Source organism: Acaromyces ingoldii (genome assembly GCF_003144295.1).
Source record: "Acaromyces ingoldii strain MCA 4198 unplaced genomic scaffold FA10scaffold_2, whole genome shotgun sequence".
Lineage (NCBI taxonomy): Eukaryota > Fungi > Basidiomycota > Exobasidiomycetes > Exobasidiales > Cryptobasidiaceae > Acaromyces > Acaromyces ingoldii.
The window spans coordinates 2050097-2067785 of record NW_020290248.1 but is presented as its reverse complement, the minus strand read 5'-3'; the positions used below and the strand labels follow the sequence as shown (position 1 = coordinate 2067785).

The 17689-nt window shown below is 55.4% G+C and overlaps 8 protein-coding genes and 1 non-coding gene across 9 annotated transcripts; 4 read left to right on the top strand and 5 right to left on the bottom strand.

Annotated features, from left to right (window-relative positions):
- Window positions 1-145: 145 nt before the first annotated feature.
- Window positions 146-2576, bottom strand: FA10DRAFT_271400 (protein transporter SEC23; the record flags this gene model as incomplete). The annotated part of the gene is made up of 3 exons (XM_025523097.1): window positions 146-1951; window positions 2003-2297; window positions 2365-2576. 3 exons carry the CDS (start codon window positions 2574-2576, stop codon window positions 146-148), a joined length of 2313 nt encoding a protein of 770 aa, XP_025379084.1.
- A 172-nt stretch (window positions 2577-2748) lies between these two features.
- Window positions 2749-3899, top strand: FA10DRAFT_265714 (S-adenosyl-L-methionine-dependent methyltransferase). The gene has a single exon (XM_025521175.1). The coding sequence runs from the start codon at window positions 2776-2778 to the stop codon at window positions 3760-3762; it is 987 nt and encodes a 328-aa protein (XP_025379083.1). The 5' UTR covers window positions 2749-2775; the 3' UTR covers window positions 3763-3899.
- A 152-nt stretch (window positions 3900-4051) lies between these two features.
- On the bottom strand, window positions 4052-7119 carry FA10DRAFT_284800 (P-loop containing nucleoside triphosphate hydrolase protein; the record flags this gene model as incomplete). Its single annotated transcript, XM_025523948.1, has 3 exons — window positions 4052-6292; window positions 6356-6887; window positions 6950-7119. The coding sequence occupies 3 exons, from the start codon at window positions 7117-7119 to the stop codon at window positions 4052-4054; spliced, it is 2943 nt and encodes a 980-aa protein (XP_025379082.1).
- Window positions 7120-8196: 1077 nt separating this feature from the next.
- On the bottom strand, window positions 8197-8317 carry FA10DRAFT_t17. Its single transcript has one exon. It is a non-coding gene; the product is annotated as a tRNA-Leu (tRNA).
- A 622-nt stretch (window positions 8318-8939) lies between these two features.
- Window positions 8940-10944, top strand: FA10DRAFT_239405 (mitochondrial carrier). The gene is made up of 7 exons (XM_025519182.1): window positions 8940-9490; window positions 9559-9661; window positions 9719-9890; window positions 9948-10132; window positions 10197-10382; window positions 10451-10652; window positions 10717-10944. Exons 1-7 carry the CDS (start codon window positions 9221-9223, stop codon window positions 10826-10828), a joined length of 1230 nt encoding a protein of 409 aa, XP_025379081.1. The 5' UTR covers window positions 8940-9220; the 3' UTR covers window positions 10829-10944.
- Window positions 10945-11124: 180 nt separating this feature from the next.
- FA10DRAFT_300451 (hypothetical protein) lies at window positions 11125-12215 on the top strand (the record flags this gene model as incomplete). The annotated part of the gene is made up of 2 exons (XM_025524849.1): window positions 11125-11811; window positions 11874-12215. 2 exons carry the CDS (start codon window positions 11125-11127, stop codon window positions 12213-12215), a joined length of 1029 nt encoding a protein of 342 aa, XP_025379080.1.
- On the bottom strand, window positions 12182-15081 carry FA10DRAFT_265712 (glycoside hydrolase). The gene is made up of 4 exons (XM_025521174.1): window positions 15010-15081; window positions 14651-14942; window positions 14489-14588; window positions 12182-14431 (listed from the first exon to the last, which is right to left on the bottom strand). The coding sequence occupies exons 1-4, from the start codon at window positions 15062-15064 to the stop codon at window positions 12332-12334; spliced, it is 2547 nt and encodes an 848-aa protein (XP_025379079.1). The 5' UTR covers window positions 15065-15081; the 3' UTR covers window positions 12182-12331.
- A 351-nt stretch (window positions 15082-15432) lies between these two features.
- FA10DRAFT_265711 (ribosomal protein S30) lies at window positions 15433-16438 on the bottom strand. Its single transcript, XM_025521173.1, has 3 exons — window positions 15890-16438; window positions 15761-15818; window positions 15433-15685 (listed from the first exon to the last, which is right to left on the bottom strand). Exons 1-3 carry the CDS (start codon window positions 16012-16014, stop codon window positions 15680-15682), a joined length of 189 nt encoding a protein of 62 aa, XP_025379078.1. The 5' UTR covers window positions 16015-16438; the 3' UTR covers window positions 15433-15679.
- Window positions 16439-16785: 347 nt separating this feature from the next.
- FA10DRAFT_227738 (putative 40S ribosomal protein S10) lies at window positions 16786-17441 on the top strand (the record flags this gene model as incomplete). The annotated part of the gene is made up of 3 exons (XM_025518723.1): window positions 16786-16995; window positions 17127-17265; window positions 17347-17441. 3 exons carry the CDS (start codon window positions 16786-16788, stop codon window positions 17439-17441), a joined length of 444 nt encoding a protein of 147 aa, XP_025379077.1.
- Window positions 17442-17689: the final 248 nt, after the last annotated feature.

Genomic DNA, 17689 nt, shown 5'->3' with positions numbered 1-17689 from the left:
GTCAGTTCTCTGACAGCCTTGTCTCATACGACATTTGCCGGATGTTCACCAGACTTGGGGCAGCAGAGAGAACTGGCTCGGGCGAGGCAAGCATGAACGTGACTGAATATTCATTGACAGCATAGATAGAAGCTGGTTATATTCCTTACGAGGACTGCGAGCCCGTCGCGAGGCGCTTGAGGTGCTCCAGGAAGACCTGCAAGCTGACATCGTCTGTGAAGATGGCCGTTCCTGCGCCAGACGTGCCGTACATGCCACCGCTCATGTGCGTCGTGCTGGGGTTGAGCTTGGACAGGAGGAAGCGAGCTTGGGAGCCACCTGCGTCGCACACGACGAAGCGCGAGAGGGGCAACCGGTCGTCGAGGAGATCCGCCGCATCCTTTTGAGGCGTCTCGAGGCACTCCTTGAATGACTCGTACCCTTCCTGCTCTTGGTAGCCCGCCTTTCTCCATTGCGCGACGGTATCGCCGTGAAAGATGAGGATGTGGAAGAAGGTGTCGAGGAGCAGAATGACATCGTCCTTGATCGAGACCGAGTCGAGGAGGACCGGGACAGGGTCCTGGCCAATGCCATAGCTCATCAGCGTCGGCTGAATCATGATGAGACTGTTGTTGACGTCCTCGCTGTTCAGCACGTGGCGGTAGTAGGCCGTCTCGTCGGGTGAGTTGTTAAACACCTGCAAGAACTGACTTCGGCGGAGGTGGAACATGAATTGAGGGTAAATGCTGAAGTTTTCCGTCAGTCGGAAGCTGGCTGGATCGTCTTTGCGGTAGTCTGCGAACTTCTGACACAGGCGGATCAACATGCGGTCGAGCCAGCGCAGCACATCGGGCGAGTCGTCGATTTCGGCCTTGAAGACCGAGATCCTGGCCATAAGAACGGCGGCAGCCTCTTGGTCGAAGGAGCCTGCAATCTGAGCGGAGCCGCCTTCTGCGAAGCTGCGGGCAATGGTGGAGACTCTCAAGCGGAAGGTGCCGTTCGCATGCTGGTAGTGCGTGACGAACTGAATCAGGCCTCGTGAGCCTGGCTGGAGCGGCTGGCCGGCGGGCGTGACGACTTCAAAGTAGATACCGACCGACGTCTTTGGCGTCAGGCTGCACAGCTTCCAAGCCGACGTCCCACCGATTCCGATCTCGGTCTCTCCCACGGAAGCCGACTTCTTATTGGCACTGATGGCGTGACCAATGAGACCGCTGACCTTGAGCTCCTTTGTGCACTGGACATCCAGGGTGGCGTTGAAGCCCATCTGGAGCTCGCCCTTGCTCTCATCCTTTGCAAAGATGCGCTTGAAGCTCTCCTTGAAGATACCCATCTGGAACGAGTCGGCGAGAATCATGTAGCCGTTGGTGTAGTTTGCCAGCGACTTCATCTCCAGCAGACCAACCTGGTCGAGGCAGCCGGCAAAGACGTCGATCGTGTGGCCGTTCTGAGCACATCGCTTGGCGATCGTCTCGTAGAACTTAAGCGCCCGCTTGTAGTACCGCACGTTGTCCTTGTCAATGTCGTGGTGGGACCGGATACGCTCGCGAAGCTCCGTCGAAACGACATTGCCGGGTCCTTCGCTGGCCGGGCCACCACAGAAGAGCATGAGACGGGCGCCAGTGTTGGGAAACGTCGTCTCGAGCATGCCGACTGCAACACTCAGAGCAGTGCCCGTGCATCGCTGAGACCGCTTGTCGCTCGCCACGGGCCAGGGGTCCTTTTGCAATTGCTCGAGGATGCTCGTCAACTGATACTCGCACTGGCTGACGGGCAGCAGGAAACGGCTCGCACCGTAGGACCCTGGCGTGGTTCGAGGCTGGGGCCCGCTCGAGGGCCCACCAGGCGCGGCCGGGCGGGCACCGCCGGAGAGGCCGAGCATCTCCTGGATCGCCTTGGGCGCGTACTCCTTGGTCCCGCGGAACACGTAGCTCTTTGGGCAGGCGTCATAGCCAAGCTCGTGGACTTGTGCCTGTGCTTCGGGTCAGTCTTGCGCCTTCGCAATAGGTCAAAGCTAACTCACCATAGTTCCGAAGGTGACGAGGCCGACAAGAGCATTGGGAGGAAGCAGGCTCAGGCTGAGCACCAGCGACTCCCTCAGCGCCTTGAGATCGTCCTCTTCGACGCACGTGTCGACAACGTAGAGGAAGACAGGTGGGATCTGAGCAGGACGACTGAGAATGTAGTCGATGGTCGTGTACTTTGGCAGCACTTCTGGGGGCAGGTTCGTGTTGCTGATGTCGCGGTAGTGGGGCGGCAGGGCGTTGCGAGAAAGGCAAAAGGGGCAGATCCACAGCTTGCCACGCATGTCGATTTGACTGTCGCGGTAGTACGTGTCAGCGTGTCTCTCTCATTGACAACAGCCAAGCGCCTTTGTTCTCTCACCAGTAAGGGTTCAGGATAGCGCGGCATGGCGGCTTGCAAGTGACGGGCTCATAAGCGACAGGCGGCAGATTGGCCCTCTCCTCGCTGTCTTTCATGGGCGTGTAAAGGGCGGAGATGGGAACGACGGTCCGTGTGGCCTCAATCTTGGTTGCCGGCCAGACGTTCCACGACAGGCGAACGCCATCGCGATCCTCAACGTCGTCGACGTTCATGCTGTTTTGTCCCGGGTGGTGTCTAGTCTGTCAATCGAGAAGAAGCTGCGAGGGGAATGGCCAGCGCGCTTGCTGTCTGAGACAATTGGATTGACATTCCACGTGTCGGGCGACCGACGCCCTCTTCAAGATTCTTCGCGCTCTTATTTTTAATTTTTGAGTGAAGAAAGCTGCTTTTGACGTTTGAGTCAAGCTCGACATGGCGAAGGAGGAGGACAAGCGGGGGGAGGCGGTGCCGCACAAGCACAAGCACACCGTCGGCCAGGATCCTGACAAGATTGAGGAGATCATCGCTCGGAATCGGCGGGTGGCCACCCCGTTTGTGCTCAACAAGTGCGAGGCCAATGCGGCCAAGCACTGGAACCTTTTCTACAAGCACCACGAAGACCGCTTCTTCAAGAACAAGAACTGGACAGAGAAGGAGTTCGAGGTGCTAGGAGGAGCACAGAAGAGACAAGACGAGATTGGAAAGGATGGCGCAGAGGTCAAGCAGTCGGGCGACGAGGAAGCGATAGCAGGGGATGCTATCGTCGAGGAAGAGACGGCAGGGCGAGGGAGCGTATTGCTCGAGGTGGGATGTGGACCGGGCAATATGCTCTACCCCATCATCAAGCGCAATCGAGACATCAAGGCGCATGCTTGCGATTTCTCCTCGCGGGCTGTCGAAATTCTTGCCTCTAATCCGGCCTTTGACCCCGACCGCATCAACGCCTTTGTCCATGACCTCGTCTCCACCCCTGGCAAAGAGCTTCGAGCCCAGCTGTCGCAACACCCCTTTGGACCTCCGACCGTCGTCTCCCTCATCTTTGTCCTCTCTGCCATCCCACCGCAGCACCATCGCTCCGTTCTGCAGTCTCTCGCCGACTGCCTGCCCGATGAGGGAGGAGCGCTGTGCTTTCGAGACTTTGCCCGTGGCGACCTGACCCAGCTCCGGTTCCACCAGAAGGCCTCGGCAGCCTGGGCCGAGCCTGCGCTCTTGAGCGAGGAGCAGGCCTTCTATCGCAGGGGCGACAATACCTTCACCTACTTCTTCGACGTCGAGGAGCTTCGCCAGCACGCAGAGGTGGTAGGCCTCGAGGGAGAAGTCAGCGTCCGAGAGTCGCACCGGACGAATCGCAAGACCGGCGTCCACTTGCACAGACGATTTGTCCATGCCAAATGGAGAAAGAAACGAACGACCGCATAGCGTAACATAGAAGACCTTTTCCCGCCTCCTTCGCTGTAGCTGCTAGCCACTTGTACTTTTACTTTGCAATGACCATCGATCGGTCATGAGGTCGAGAGTCTGTCTTACCAGCACAGGCGAGAAAAGCTAGCTCTACCACGTCAATTAGCTTTTCGAGGCTTGCATCACATCGTGTGCGACAGGTCGAACCATGATCATTCTTCACACCTTGCCACAGGACAGCTCAATAAAGAATAGACAGAGGGTATGTGACAATGATGGGTTACCAGCCTAAGTCGAGTCGAGATACTCAAGAAAAGAAAGGGTCATTTGAGTCTTCAGCGCGCGGAGCTAGCGATGCTAGGCGTGTCAAGAGAAGCGCCAGGTGACGGTCCTTCAGGTTTTTCAATAGCTCGGACGCTGTGACGACGACGAGCTTGTCACGGCACCGTGTCAAGGCCACATTGAGACGGCGATAATCGCAGATGATGTCGTGCAGGTATCCTTGAGGCATCTGAGTTCTTACCGTTGAGAGAATAATGACGTCGGCCTCCTTGCCCTGGAATGCATCGACGGTTGAGACAAGATCCGAGGCCTCGGTGCGAGTCAAATGACGGTTCTGCGTACGTACACCATCTTTGCTTCGGATACTGTCGGCAGGCACATCGAGAGTGAGGTCGCGGACGAGTTGACTTTCGATCTCGCGCTTCTGGTCACTGTAGAAAGTCAAGATCTGCCATGACTTCCTTTGCCTCTCGACAAGCTTTTGGACGATCTGTACGACGGCACGAGCTTCACGAGGGTTGTAAAGGCTCGAGCTAGCGGACTTGCGCTCTTCTTTGGTATGGGGTGGAGTCAACTCCAGGAAGCGTAAGCACGATTTCCATCCGTCATCGCCCGTCTCTTCGCAGCAGGAAAACAAGTTTCTGTATATACTTGTCGAAATGTAGGAGGCCAGGGCTGGAGGCAGACGCCACGACACATCAAGCGTGTGATGTTTGCACCTGACTGTGGCGTCCTCGGCTTCGCTTGTTTCCGCCGCGTAGTCGAAAGCAGAGCGATTGCTCGGCATCCACTCTTGGCCGTAAGGTGGAATCTGGTGTTCATCGCCAAAGAGAATCAATTTAGCCAGTCCCCGCATACCTTGTAGCGATTGGCTCAATCGCGGGGCAGGGATTTCCGAAGCGCCGTGCACCAGGGCCAATGTCGGCGTCCACGGCAGATTGTCCTTGATGACTTCGAATTTGCCGAGCGTGCAAATGACAACACTTTTGCCTCTGAGAGTAGACCACGCATCTTTGGGCGTCTCGATACTCTTTGTATCCCTTGCGTACTTTTCGACGGCTGCATAGTATTCTCCCTGGTAGAATGAAGCCTGTCTGCCGCCTTTGAAGATGACAAACGGGCAAGCAACGTCCATCAGCTCCTTTGCGACGTCGACGGCCGCTGCATTTGTCCTCGTCAGCACCAAACACATGTCGTGCCAGCGCTCTTGAGTCGAGGAGATCTCTGAATACGCCTTGCAGATCGACGCAATGAGGTATGATTTGCCAGTACCGGGCGGTCCCGACACGACTTGGGCAGGATAGGTAGGGTCGAAGGCCTCGACGAAGACCTTTGCTTGCATAGCTGCGAGCTTGCTCGGCACTCGAGGTTTTTCCAGCTCATTCTCCATCGTTGAGTAGAATGAGCATGCAAGTGCCCTCTCGATCTCGGTCCTAGCCACGTTACCGTCCTGTGCGAGCGGCGGGAAAACGACTGCGTTGAACGAAGAGTTGTCGGGACACATTGACCTTTCTGCATCCATCAGGTCCAGGGCGTAGTTGTGCGACTCGATATCCTCGATATTAGGAAGCTGGGGCCCTACGGCGCGAACCTCGAGGATACGTTCGCGTACATGGCCAAAAGAAGGCGGCTCACGATGAGAGGTAGCCCTGTCTGCTTTGGGGTCATAGGAGATACCACCGCCTATTTCGCCGCGGTCCATGACGGCGGGAAACACGATTTCGGCCAGCCTCCCCTCTATCCTGTGTATGCGGCCGCGCATGACCGTTCTGATACCAGGGAGCCGCTCGCCACAGCGCTTCTGGTCGTTTTCATAGTAGTCGTATATGAGCTCCACCTCGATCACCTCATCGCTCATAGCATTGGGCATCGTCCTGAAGCGGTTGCAGTAGACGACGAGGGCTGGAGGTCGGTCACTTGAAATCCAGCTGTTCCGGGTAAAGCTCTGGTCCTCATCGAAGTCGACTATACGCACTAGAGGTTTGACGAGCTGTTCCATCTGCAGCACCTTGACGAGGTGCTTGGCACCGACAAATTTATCGCATTGAGCGGTGCGAATTGTCGCTCTATCAGGATAGCGGACGACGACGAGAGCAGCGAGACAAGCTTCACGAACTAAGGCGGCCACCTTGTAGTGAAGCGCGATTTCGCCTTTGACATTATATCGAGCTTGAAGAAGAGGAATGTCGCCGTCGAATGCTGGATTGCCCATGTACTGACGGAAAGGGGAGACACTGGGCTCGAATGCTGTCGCTGCATCGCGGATCTGGCAGCAGGAACCAACTAATCGTGAGTCTGAGCAGCCGAGGGTAGTGCGAAAGGTGCTCACCTCTGCGCGGATATCGAAGTCGTCGAGATAGGCCAGGACGACATCGGCACGACGAGCGGCAAAGATGTGAAGAGACGATGAGAAAAAGTCGTGAAGAGCCGCTGGGACTGGTAAAGGCTGGTACCTGGTCTGTATGACAAGGACCTTGCTGAACGTTGTTATGACAATTGACATCGCTTTGTTAAATTGTTGCTCATCTTCTTTCGGCACATGAGGATCGCCATTGATCGTGATGGCTAAGCCGAATATGTTGGAGGGTCGTTCCGTAAAATGCATTGGCGTATCGCTGCTGCTTGTTTCGCACTCATTCTCTTCTGTGTCCTCATCTAGGTCGTACCAGATCTTGTCATGGCCGTCTGCAACCCACGTTGACCCTCCTGCATCTAGCGTGGGTGTTGTGAGCCATTCAATCATGATTTGATCGACTTCTGCGAGCGGAACGAATTGTACGCCCATGAGTTCACGGCGTCCAGAAGTCCGAAGGGCAGTGTCCTGCGCGTACCATTCCATGACCTCGCCCTTGCAATCCGACCTATGATAAGCAGCCAGTACGTTAAGTCAAATCACACAAACATCCATTCCTATCTTACTCACCCTTCGGGTGTTCGATATGTGTCGCTGCCGGCTGCTCTGAGCTTCATCCACCAGGGTCGAGCGATTACATTGTCAAGATCTTTCTTTAAGAGATAATGTCCGCCCTCATCGGCTCGAGCTTGCCAGTATTGCTTCTCCTTCTCAATCTCATCGTCGGTGAGGTCGGACATTCCCCAGAGCCGCAGGCGCAAGCCAAGTTCGAGCGTGTGAAGACGTCCGAATATGACGAGACTGGCTCTTGTATACGAACGATTTTCTGTCAAAATGCGACTCTCATGCAAGAGACAGCTGTAGAGGAGGTGAAGAAGCTGCTGGCGAAGCAGCTCAAGCTGGATGAGGGGTCTTATGCAATGAGAGGTAGGTTTCGACGGACAAAAAAAGCTACAAAGACGGAGGTGAAAAGGTCCTGTCCTCACGCACATACACAGCGCAGTTCAGCCAGTCCAGCACGGCGAGTGACTCACAGCGAAGGCTATGTGCTGAAGCTCTGCCATAGCGCGGCCTTCCTATGAGACAAAGATGAATGCCTTGCCTTCGCTGGTGAGTCCAATACTCAGCGCGGCCCGCGCCAGTGCATCGACTCTGCTGAGTCGACGGGAGAGCGAGGCAAACTCCGTGCCGACCTTAGTAGTGAAGTAACCCTTGTCAACCCCCGGAAGTCACGTCTTCGTTTTTGGCCGTTCTTTGTTCCTGACTGGCCGGTTGCCAAGGACTGCAACACTCGGATACAGAGAACGGAGAGTCAATCGGACTTCATGAGCAAGGAGCTTTGAATGTATTAAGCTCGAATGGCATCACCGCAACCCAACCTTGTTACCGTACAGTCTTATTAGTACGAGCATTCTCTCTGGTTTCTATCTAGAAGAGGAATCACGGGGAGGTGCGGAAGAAGGACAGGAAGGAAAGCTGTATCAAAGGGTGGCTAAGGAATTTGGGATTGCCTCCTATTTGAAGAGGGGAATGGAGACTTCGGAGGATAATTACGTACGAGTCAAAGTGTCGAGAGCGCTGCCAGGAGCGTGTGGTCAGAAACGATTGAGGTACCAAGTAGGAGTGTCAATTTATTTTGACTGGTCAGCATATCGTCGTGTCGTCGTCCAGGAGACCAAAAACCGCGTTTGTTGGTCAAGAGGAGTCGGAGATGTCCGCAGGAAGCACATAACTTATCCTCTGCTCCTCGCCGAGCGATCACTGGCCATCAAGCGAGGGTTTGAGAAAAGAACATCGAAAGGAGGCAAAAAAGCGGATGGTACCAGTGGGGCTCGAACCCACGCGGCTCGCGCCATGAGGATGTTCCAGACCACTTTGTTCGGTCTAAGTTGTCTGAAAAACTTGAATCTCACCCTTTAACCACTCAGGCATGGTACCGTTCAATCGAATTTCCCGACTTTTTGCACGATATATACTTATTGATTTTGGGGTGATCGTCGGCATCTTGTCAGCCATCCTTTGGCCTTCACATAGCTTTTGGGAGAGGAAAGAGAGGCCCAAACGGTGTTGATGAGGGCGGAGAAGAAGCAGATTGGCGCATGCACGTGACCATATAGAGTCGAGATTCAAGCAGGGCACGTCAGTGGTTCCCACCAATACAGCTCTTCCTCCGAGATTTGTGCTCAGCATTTGCTCTCCTGTATCGTACATTCGCTTAGATATCTCTCTCTCATCACGGATAGTCTGACATCTGCTTGAGTGATGATCCGGAAAGCAAGGTGTGAACCTCAAGCCAGTGTTTACACGAACGAAAGCAGCGACCGAGCTTTCCTGAGAGCAGCGACCGGGTTGACGCTCATTCGTCTTTGAGTAGTAGAGGTCAATTTCTGGGAAGAGCCCTTCTCCGTGCGAGTCGGCATCAATGAAGAACCATTACAGGGCATCATCCCCCCCTTGTCGTGAATATGACGACCACGGTGGGAAGCTAAAACACGTGGTGTTGAAATGTCGCTTTCAGTGTTGCAAAAAAATGCCCGAGGGTCGGATTAGCTGACGGAGATGGACGCCGGCTTCTTCACCATTTCTTCGATCCGACACGGCGACCCCTTTTCATCGGCCTGGCAATGGCCATCCGTCGTCTTCTCTGATCACGGAACACACACGCGCATATCTCTGCTTCTTCTTCAGCGCCCTTTTGATTTGCCCCGCCTCCCACCAGTCCAGCGAAAAAGTTTCCCATTTCTCGGGCCGACAACGAGGTCTAGAGAGGGCGACGGCTACACAGTGACCAGGGTCACAAGCAACAAGGAGGGGGAGGGCGACGCTTGAGCTGGAGATAGGATGGGCAACGATGGGATAGAGTCCAGCTTGGTTGGGCAGGTCGCTGGTCCCTCTCGGCTGGCAAGCATCGGCACGCCGGTCAACCCTGGCGATAGCAATGGTTTGCTTTCGGGTATCGGTCAGAGCCTGGGTGTGCAGGCTGCCGTTCCTCCGATCTGGTGGAACCCGACAACATGGAGCGAGGACAAGGTAAACGACTTCTTGTGGAACTATCGCACCATCGTGGCCGCCGGTACCGCATCGCTGGTCTCGACAGCTGCTTCTTTCCCTGTGGGTAATCATTTCACTGCGCCCAGGCGCCGTCTGATGTCTGACGCTTCTTGGTTCCCCAATGGCAGTTCGACAGCCTCAAGTCGCGGTTACAAGTCAAGTACTACCCGAGTATATGGGCATGTGGGAAAGCGGTTCTTAAAGAGGAGGGCATGAAGGGCTTCTTTCGGGGTGAGTCTCCCCTTTGGGAGGCCAGACGGACCCTTGGCTGACAACTATTCGTTTCAGGGGTCACGATTCCACTCATCACCATTTCATTTGTGCGCACCTCTTCCTTCTCCATCTACGTCAATACCAAAGAGGCTCTTCACCGGAGGGGCTATCTGGCCGACTCGTCAAAACTCTGGCATACAGCACTGAGCGGTGCCGCCGGCGGTGCCACGAGCGGAGTTATTATCAGGTTCGTGTGGTTCCTTTCGTCTTGCTTCCTTCTCACGCTCACGTCTTGCACGAACAGCTGTGGCTCAGCGCCCTTCGAGCTCGTCAAAGTGCAGAGGCAGCTGGAATACTTGACAGCGGTGCAGAAGGGTCTCGTCACCCAGGTCGGGTCAAAGTACCAAGCGAGATCTGGCTTCCAGGCGGCTGCTGAAATCTGGCGGTATCATGGCGGTCCCAAAGGCTTCTACCTCGGATTTCCCCTGCGTGAGTACACTTGAAAGTGCTCCAGGATCTGTCTGGCCGCTCATCAAAGATACCGCCTGCGCAGACATGTGTCGAGATACGCTTGGCACAGCCCTCTACTTTGGCTTCTACGATACCATTCGATCCTACGTCCGACGCCATGCATCGCCAAACACAAAACCAGGAGGCCAAGCACAGCTGTTCGGCCTGCCAGGGCCTGTCGTCTCGTTCTTGTCTGGCTCTACTGCGGGGATTGCATCCTGGCTGATCGGTGAGTTCTAACAACATGCAGCGCACAACGATGTCGCATCATCGACTGACCAAGCCCAACCACGCCAGTCTACCCGGTCGACCTGCTCAAGACCAATGTGCAGCAGCGGTCTCTGTCGAACCACCCTAAACAGCTGACTGGCTGGCAGCTCTTCACACATTTGATGCGCGAGCGGCCACCACCGGACCCGTCGATTCGAGATACTTTCTTGAAGCGGTTCCTGAGACTGTATAGAGGGCTAGGTGTCAGCGCGTTGCGGAGCTTCATCTCGTGAGTGGTCCCACACTCCCCTCTTCCATCTGCGCACCTGGACGTTGACTGACCTTACCCACAGGCACGGTCTGACATGGACCTTGATCGAGTCCATCTCTGCGCGCATTTCCGAGCGAACAGGGAAACCGTTCCGAGAAGACGCAACATCATTGTCGAGCAAAGGGAAATCATGAGCTCTCTATGAGATCGACCGCTTTGTAGATCTCTCTTTTTCCACCACCTCTTTCAATAGCATAGACGAAAAGGGGAGACGAGGACCAGAGTTGGGTCTCGACCCACCATATAAAAGTCAAAGAGGGAAAGGACTCTTGCGTGGAAAAGGGCTTGAGAGCCTCAGAGGTCTGAGAAAAGCGCGCACGGACGAGGAAATTATTTGAGAGTTAGACCAGTCCAGGAGAGCAAGAATGTTACAGAGAGAGCACTTTCGCAGACGACAACGACAACGACTTACTAGAAGTTGGCAACCGCCATGGTCCAATCTCCGTCCAGCTCGTCCGGAGAGGAGGAGGAAGAGGACTTTATGTCTGACAAGTTCCTGGATGTGGCGACGGCGGGTGCGCCCGGCGGCAAGAAGGCTGGCTCGGCGAGTGCAGAGACGTACAGCGAGCGCAGGCGCAAGGAGCTGAATCGTGCCACGGAACGGGGCCGGATACTTAGTCGCGCCGAACGAGAACGGCTTGCGCGACGGCAAGGGCTGGGGAGGAGTTTGATTGAGATTGCAGAGGGCGAGGACAGGGGAAAGCGCAAGAGGGAAGAGGAAGAAAAAGAGCAGGGCGAGAGCAAGGCGTTGAGGATGATGAAGGCCATGGGCTACGTCGCTGGCGACACTCTCGGAAAGAAGGACGATGACGGCGGCGACGATGACAAAGAGGCGCCTCCGGCTGATGAAGAGGCAGACGGAGGAAAGGGACGCGACATGACCGCCCCCCTTCCGATCGATGAACGATGGATCGGTGCTCGTGTTCGGCACGGCATAGGTCTCCTGTCGAGATCGATTCACGCAGCGTCTGAGAAGCAGGCCGAGGAGGCTGCCAAAGGCGATCTTGAAGACTTTAGAAAGAGGGCGACAAAGGAGCACGAAGCGAGGCATTGCGAGGCGTTGCTCAAGAGAGCGAGAAAGACGTGCGAAGACCTCGACCGACAGCAGGACATCGAGGTAAGAGATCCGTATGTCTGTTCAATTCCTCCAGTGTTGTCGCTGACACGGGCGTATTGCAGTATTCCCCGCTCTGGCTCGACCCACAGCTCCTCTACATCAAGAAGGATGATCTTGCACTTGATCGTGCGCGCCTCATTGAACAGGCCCTCGACGAGGACGACGAAGAAGAACCAGAAGCTACAAAAGCAACCAAAGAGGGAAGCAATGAGCCAGAGCAGACGCCATCGCAGCGTCGACAAGAAGCAAAGCAATTCATCAACCTCGAACCCAAGGCTCGGCTAGACATCACCCTCTCCCACCTCCGCTTTGCCCATTTCTACTGCCTCTTTTGCGGCGAAAAGTACGGTTCGCAAGACGAATTGCAGCAAGTCTGCCCAGGCGAGGAAGAAGATGATCATTGAGGCTTGCATGTACAGTATAATTATGAGAAATGTAGTAGTTGGATCATTGTACAGGATTGACAAAGCATTGTTAAAGATGAAAAGTGGGTCAATGTGACAGAGAAGATTGGAGCATCTCACGCGGTGATCCATGACCTGATTTGCTCGGTGAAGACTTGCCATGTCGAGGGGTCGCGATGAACGCCCAAAGTACCTCCCCGTCTTGTCATGGTTAGCCTGTACTCGACCTCCTCTCCAGCCTTCGCAGACGGCAAAGGATCCAGGAACCACGTCAACGTCTGTCCGTTAAGCTTCCACGCTCCCGACGACACTTCGACATCCACTGCCACGACGTCGCCCCTGTCATCTGCACTTGATTGCGAACCGTCGATGGAGCTAGCGGAGGACTCGATCGCCTCAACCTTGCTCCCCATGGCAGCACGTCCTCGCTGTACGAAGCCCTGGGCCGCATAATGAACAAATGGCACAAACACGTCTATTCCCAGACCGTGCTGCTTTGCTAGCTCAATGTCGCTGTCTGTGGCCTTGATCACGAGCTTGAATTCGGACTTCGAGGCATCAAAGTCCATCGACAGGGGCGTGCCGACCACCGCGCTGGCGAATGGTCTGGAAAAGGCTGCTTCGGAGCGAGAGCCATTGGAAAGAGCCGAGAGGTTGCCCCGGTAGCAGATGACGTCCCCTCCCTCGGCTTTGCTCACTTTGTTACTGTCATTGTTGGGTGAGAGCAGCGTCGCGGACGAGTCGCTAAGGTCGAGAACGTGACGAGGGTCGGAAGGGTCGTTGCTGCCAGACGCCACACCATTGCCTGAAGATCTGGTGAGGGTCGTCGTTTCCGAGAGAGGTAGTGAAAGGCCGTTTTCCCGGAGGTCGTCTGTGCTCCAGATGCTCAGGTCCTCTCCATTCCATCCATCACCCCAAAGGTGCGTGTTGTCGGGCGCGTAGGTCCAGAGAGCAAAGTTGAGGAAGTTGTCTCCGTCACATGCATTCAGACTCGCATCCAGCGCGGCCGTCTGAGACGTGTAGTCGCCCTTTCCCTTTCCCTTCGAATCGCCAAAGTAGGCTTTCTTGCTGTCGAGGTCGAACGGGATCCCCAATTCGCCAATCAGGGTGGGATAATGTCCCATGACATCCTCAGTGTCCTTCCGAAGATATCCTAATTGATCCCGAAGGCATTTGCGAATAGCTGGGAACCCGACACGGACGGCAAAGAGGACGCCCGAGTATTTTCCTCGCAAGAGGCCGAGCGCATCGGCATTGAACCAATTCCAGTGCTTGGTGACGAGCGTAAGGCCGTCATAGAAGTGGGCCGAATTGCAAGCGCGCTGCTTGAGGTCGTCTTCGGTCAGCGACTTGGGCGGCGGCTCAAACACCGGCGGCTGCAAGAACATGATGGCTTCCTTGTGGACACCGCGAATAATTGCCGAGTAGTTTCGCCAATGTGGAAGCCAGAAGTCCTCGACGAAGTTGACCTTCTGTCCTTGGAGATTTCTGAAATAGTCGGCCTTGAGCAAGCTTCCATCCTCGCTGTTGTCGTCCCAGACGCCATGAGCCGCCCAGACACATCGTCCAATAGGCCATGACTCTGCCCTCTTCCATCCCCAACGTGAGTCCGCCTGTTGCTCATCTTGCTGCCGGCTGAGCCAGACACTAGACCCCTGAGGGTCGACTTCTACGAAACCCTTTCTCTTGGGTCCCAAGGGTCCAAAAACATAGTGCTCGACCTTTTGCTTCTGACCAACACCTAGACGCATAGACTGAATGGGCGTTGGCATTGGCCCCTTGCGCATCTTGAGCTGCGGCGCGAGTGCATCGAGCTTCTCCATACCAACAAAGGCAGGGTTTGGCTCATTGATGCTGTCCCAGCCAATGACACACGAATCGCAGAGGTCGCCGGCTGCCTCGATACGCAAAGCCAGCTGGCGACATGCTTCAAAGTAGTGTCGTTGGAGCCAGTGTTGAATGTTGACGCCGTCGATGACGCAAAGGGGGGTGAATGCCTCACCGGCAAAGAACATGGTAAAGAGCGTAGCTGCCGCCAGACGCGTGTAGTTGGTCGTCCAGAGCATGTCGGGGTACTCTAGTGGCTCGGGCTTGTTGGGATTCGGGTACTCGTTGTGCAAGAAAGCCGCTTGCGTCACAGTCAGGTTCCGGGGATTGAGACCGCAAGCGAGGAGCGTCCAGTAAGGGGCGCCCGAGCCTCCGGTAAAGCGCGAAAACTTTGACGGCCGGTCAGTCAAACAAAGTAGCGAAGGCGATCTCTTAAACAAACTCACAAGGTCCTGATGAGGGTCCATGAACACTCTGAAGCCGTGCTGCTTGATCCTTCGCAACACGGCAACAACATAGTCCATGTATTCGTAGTCGTATTTGCCTCTGCGTACGTACTCGCAAGATCAGCTGAGCTCGAGCAATGGATGCACTAGTAGGATACTCACGGCCCCTGATGCTCCAAAGCCTCCCACGTAAAGACGAAGCGCATGCAGTTGAAGCCCCAAGCCTTGAGCCTGGCTAGGTGCACCTCGGCAGAGCCATCTTCGAGGTCCAGTGGCTGGCCCACGAAGCTGTCGCCTCCCCGCTCGGCTCGTTCCCAGAATCCGTCCAGCACCTGCGAAGGCTGGTTGAGGGGCGCTTTGCTCGAGGCAGAGAAGTTGATGCCTCGCAGAAGAATAGCGCGGCCGCTCGTGTCGCGAAAGTAGGCATCGGAGGCGTGCAAGTAGTGAGGTGGCACTGTCATCGAGCGAACGAGGCGTGTCAATAAAAGCAGCCTGTCACCAGGGCGTACTTTTCCTCTCACCTTGCTTGCCAGTGACCGGTGAGGCCGATGGCACCCTTCGAGAAGAGCCAGACATGGTCGTCTAGCTCGCTGTGAGGTAAGATGAGGAGGGCTTCTGACGAGCAAGCGACCGTTGCTAGCTGCACTCAAATAAATGTGGAGAATACGAGACTCGCCACGCGCAAAAATCGAATCATTTCGGCGTTACGAGGTCGTCGTCACTAGGTAATCTTGGCGGGTCTGTGGCTTCTCAAATGCTGCCGGTCGGCAGACCACAAGAAAGGCACCGTTCGGTCAAGAAGAGACAGGAGATCCGAATAGCAAGGGCAAGATACGGGCGCATAAATCGTCTGAGGGACGAAAATGCCAAATTTGGGAGGAGAAAGACCCTTTCACCGTCGCATCTATCAGCAAAGCTTGCCTTGCGCAGCTTTCAGACAAGGATGTGTGGGAGATCATCGCCACGAGGGCGTCGCCAAAGCATATTTTGCTCGAGATGATGAGAATTGATGTATGCCTGAAAACGGGCCGAGAGTTATACATGGAGACATAAGAGAGCGATCGGGACTGGCATGAAAACCTCTAAAAGGGGTGCGATGGCGACCTGGTGATCGAACATATCCCAACACCTTGTCTTCGATTTCTTGCCAGCCCGCAGTCATCAGAGTCGATTTTGCGAAAGGGAGTGCATTTAGCTCTGCAATTGATGAGTAGATCATGTGTGAGCCATCGACCAGGAGAGCACAAACCAGCACAAAAAGAGGACACTCACTCCCTGGGCGTTGGCGCGCCTCTTACCGCTAGGTCCGAGGACGACGTTGACGAAGCGACTGAGAGGAGAATGGACGTGAGTTTGTTGCCAAACATTGAATGGGGAAAGAGAGAGCAAGTTGAGACTCACCGGTTGTACAACAACCTCTTGAAGGCCCTTCCCTTGGGGGTCTTGGGCTTCTCTTGCTTCTCGACCTTCGTGGTCTGAGACTTGACCTTACCGGCACGAGCGAGCGATCCGTGAACCTTTCCCATTTTGGATTTGAGGTGTGAAGTCTGCAGTCGAGGGAGTCAGCACCTTGTTCTCGACAGAGGAGACAAGTCCTAAAGAGCTCGGCTTCCCAGCCTGACAAAGAGCCTTGCGATTTGTCTGCCCTTCCGTTCCCAGAACCCATCTGCCATCGACACAGCTTCGTGAATAGCGTCCTAGACTATGGCCCGATCGTCTCTTTTGCGGCGATTGCGCACCCGTCACGTCTCCTTGCCACCCCCCCTGCTGCCGTCCTCTGTTCGACTCGCCCACAGTGCCACCTCTCCGCGATGCTCCCGCACACCACTCAAATCGACGACACCTCCGACATACATCCCTCGCGCCTCGAGCACACGGCCGTGCAAGTCTCCGTTAACTCACCTTGATAGAACGTCAACCAAAGAGAACTGGTGGTGAGAAAGCGAGGAGCGATGAGGACGCGGCGAAAATTGGAAATGCTGCCTCTCCTGGAAATTGCAATACAGTATTAGCCACGTTTTTGAGAATGTTTTGTATTCAATTTTTAGCAGCTGCGGCAAGACTTCAAGCCTGGCCCTGATTCGGAATTCGCCCCACCACGTCTTCCTCAGATCGTCACCAACACCTTCAAGGAACCACATTCAAGGTGAGTGTCGACACTGTACGAGCGGGACTGGGAGAGGAGAAGCGTACGAGGGAGGCAGAGGACCGGAGAGGAGGGAACGTGTGGCTCGCAGACTGGCGTCTACACGAGGATGACAATTGTCGAGGACGCAGAGCTGACTAGGTCACATCAGATGATTATCTCCAAGCAGAACCGCCGCACCATCTACGAGTCGCTCTTCAAGGAGGGTGTCATGGTCGCCCCCAAGGACTTCGAGGTCAAGCACCCGGAGCTCGACCTGCCCAACCTCGAGGTGATCAAGGCGTGCCAGAGCCTCACCAGCCGCGGCTACGTCCACACCCAGTTCAGCTGGCAGTGGTACTTCTACACCCTCACCAACGAGGTGCGTACCATGCAGCCTGGCAGATCGGTGCAGCTCGCTTGTCTATCGATGAGAAGGCAGCTGCGCTTGGATCTACCTGGTCGATAATTCGCTTCTAGGTCCATGCTGACACCTTTCTTCCTGTTCTTCAGGGTCTCGAATACCTCCGCGAGTACCTTCACCTGCCCGCCGAGATCGTTCCCGCTACGCACAAGCGCCCTGCTCGTCCTCAGCGGCCCATCGGTGGTGCTCGCGAGGGTGCCCCCCGTCCCTTCCGCGGCGACCGCGAAGGTGGTGAGTGGCTGGCTGTGCCTCGCTCTTCCATCTGTTTTAACACCATCTGACATTCTTACTTCTTTCCCCTCTGCCCAGGCGACCGCGAGTACCGCAAGAAGGATGCTCCTCCCTCGGGCGAGTACCGACCCAGGTTCGGCGGTGTTGGCCGTGGCGCTCCTCGCGCTGAGTAAAGGAGTGCTTCTCCCGTCACCGAGCACGCTCTCTCTACCTCGAAAAGCAAAAAGCAAATCATTGTTTCCCTCTACTACACACGTATTGTCTTCTCAACGTCGTTGACTGCACGCCAATGCGTCGGGCAGGCTGCCCTTAGCTGGTCAAGCAACCATCCTGTATGATCAAACCCACATCAAATAGTACCATGTTGACTGCCCTTGGCGCCTAGCGCGGGAGAGCGATGAAGAGATGGGAGAGGTCAAAT

Coding starts and splice junctions, on each gene's coding strand:
- FA10DRAFT_265714 (XM_025521175.1), top strand. CDS start 2,776: ATGGCGAAGGAGGAGGACAAGCGGGGGGAGGCGGTGCCGCACAAGCAC.
- FA10DRAFT_239405 (XM_025519182.1), top strand. CDS start 9,221: ATGGGCAACGATGGGATAGAGTCCAGCTTGGTTGGGCAGGTCGCTGGT. Junction 9,891..9,947: donor ACGAGCGGAGTTATTATCAG/GTTCGTGTGGTT, acceptor TTGCACGAACAG/CTGTGGCTCAGCGCCCTTCG. Junction 10,383..10,450: donor GATTGCATCCTGGCTGATCG/GTGAGTTCTAAC, acceptor CAACCACGCCAG/TCTACCCGGTCGACCTGCTC.
- FA10DRAFT_265712 (XM_025521174.1), bottom strand. CDS start 15,064: ATGTCTGGCTCTTCTCGAAGGGTGCCATCGGCCTCACCGGTCACTGGC. Junction 14,589..14,650: donor GCTTTGGAGCATCAGGGGCC/GTGAGTATCCTA, acceptor GTACGTACGCAG/AGGCAAATACGACTACGAAT. Junction 14,432..14,488: donor TGGACCCTCATCAGGACCTT/GTGAGTTTGTTT, acceptor CGGCCGTCAAAG/TTTTCGCGCTTTACCGGAGG.
- FA10DRAFT_265711 (XM_025521173.1), bottom strand. CDS start 16,014: ATGGGAAAGGTTCACGGATCGCTCGCTCGTGCCGGTAAGGTCAAGTCT. Junction 15,819..15,889: donor AAGAGGTTGTTGTACAACCG/GTGAGTCTCAAC, acceptor TTCTCCTCTCAG/TCGCTTCGTCAACGTCGTCC.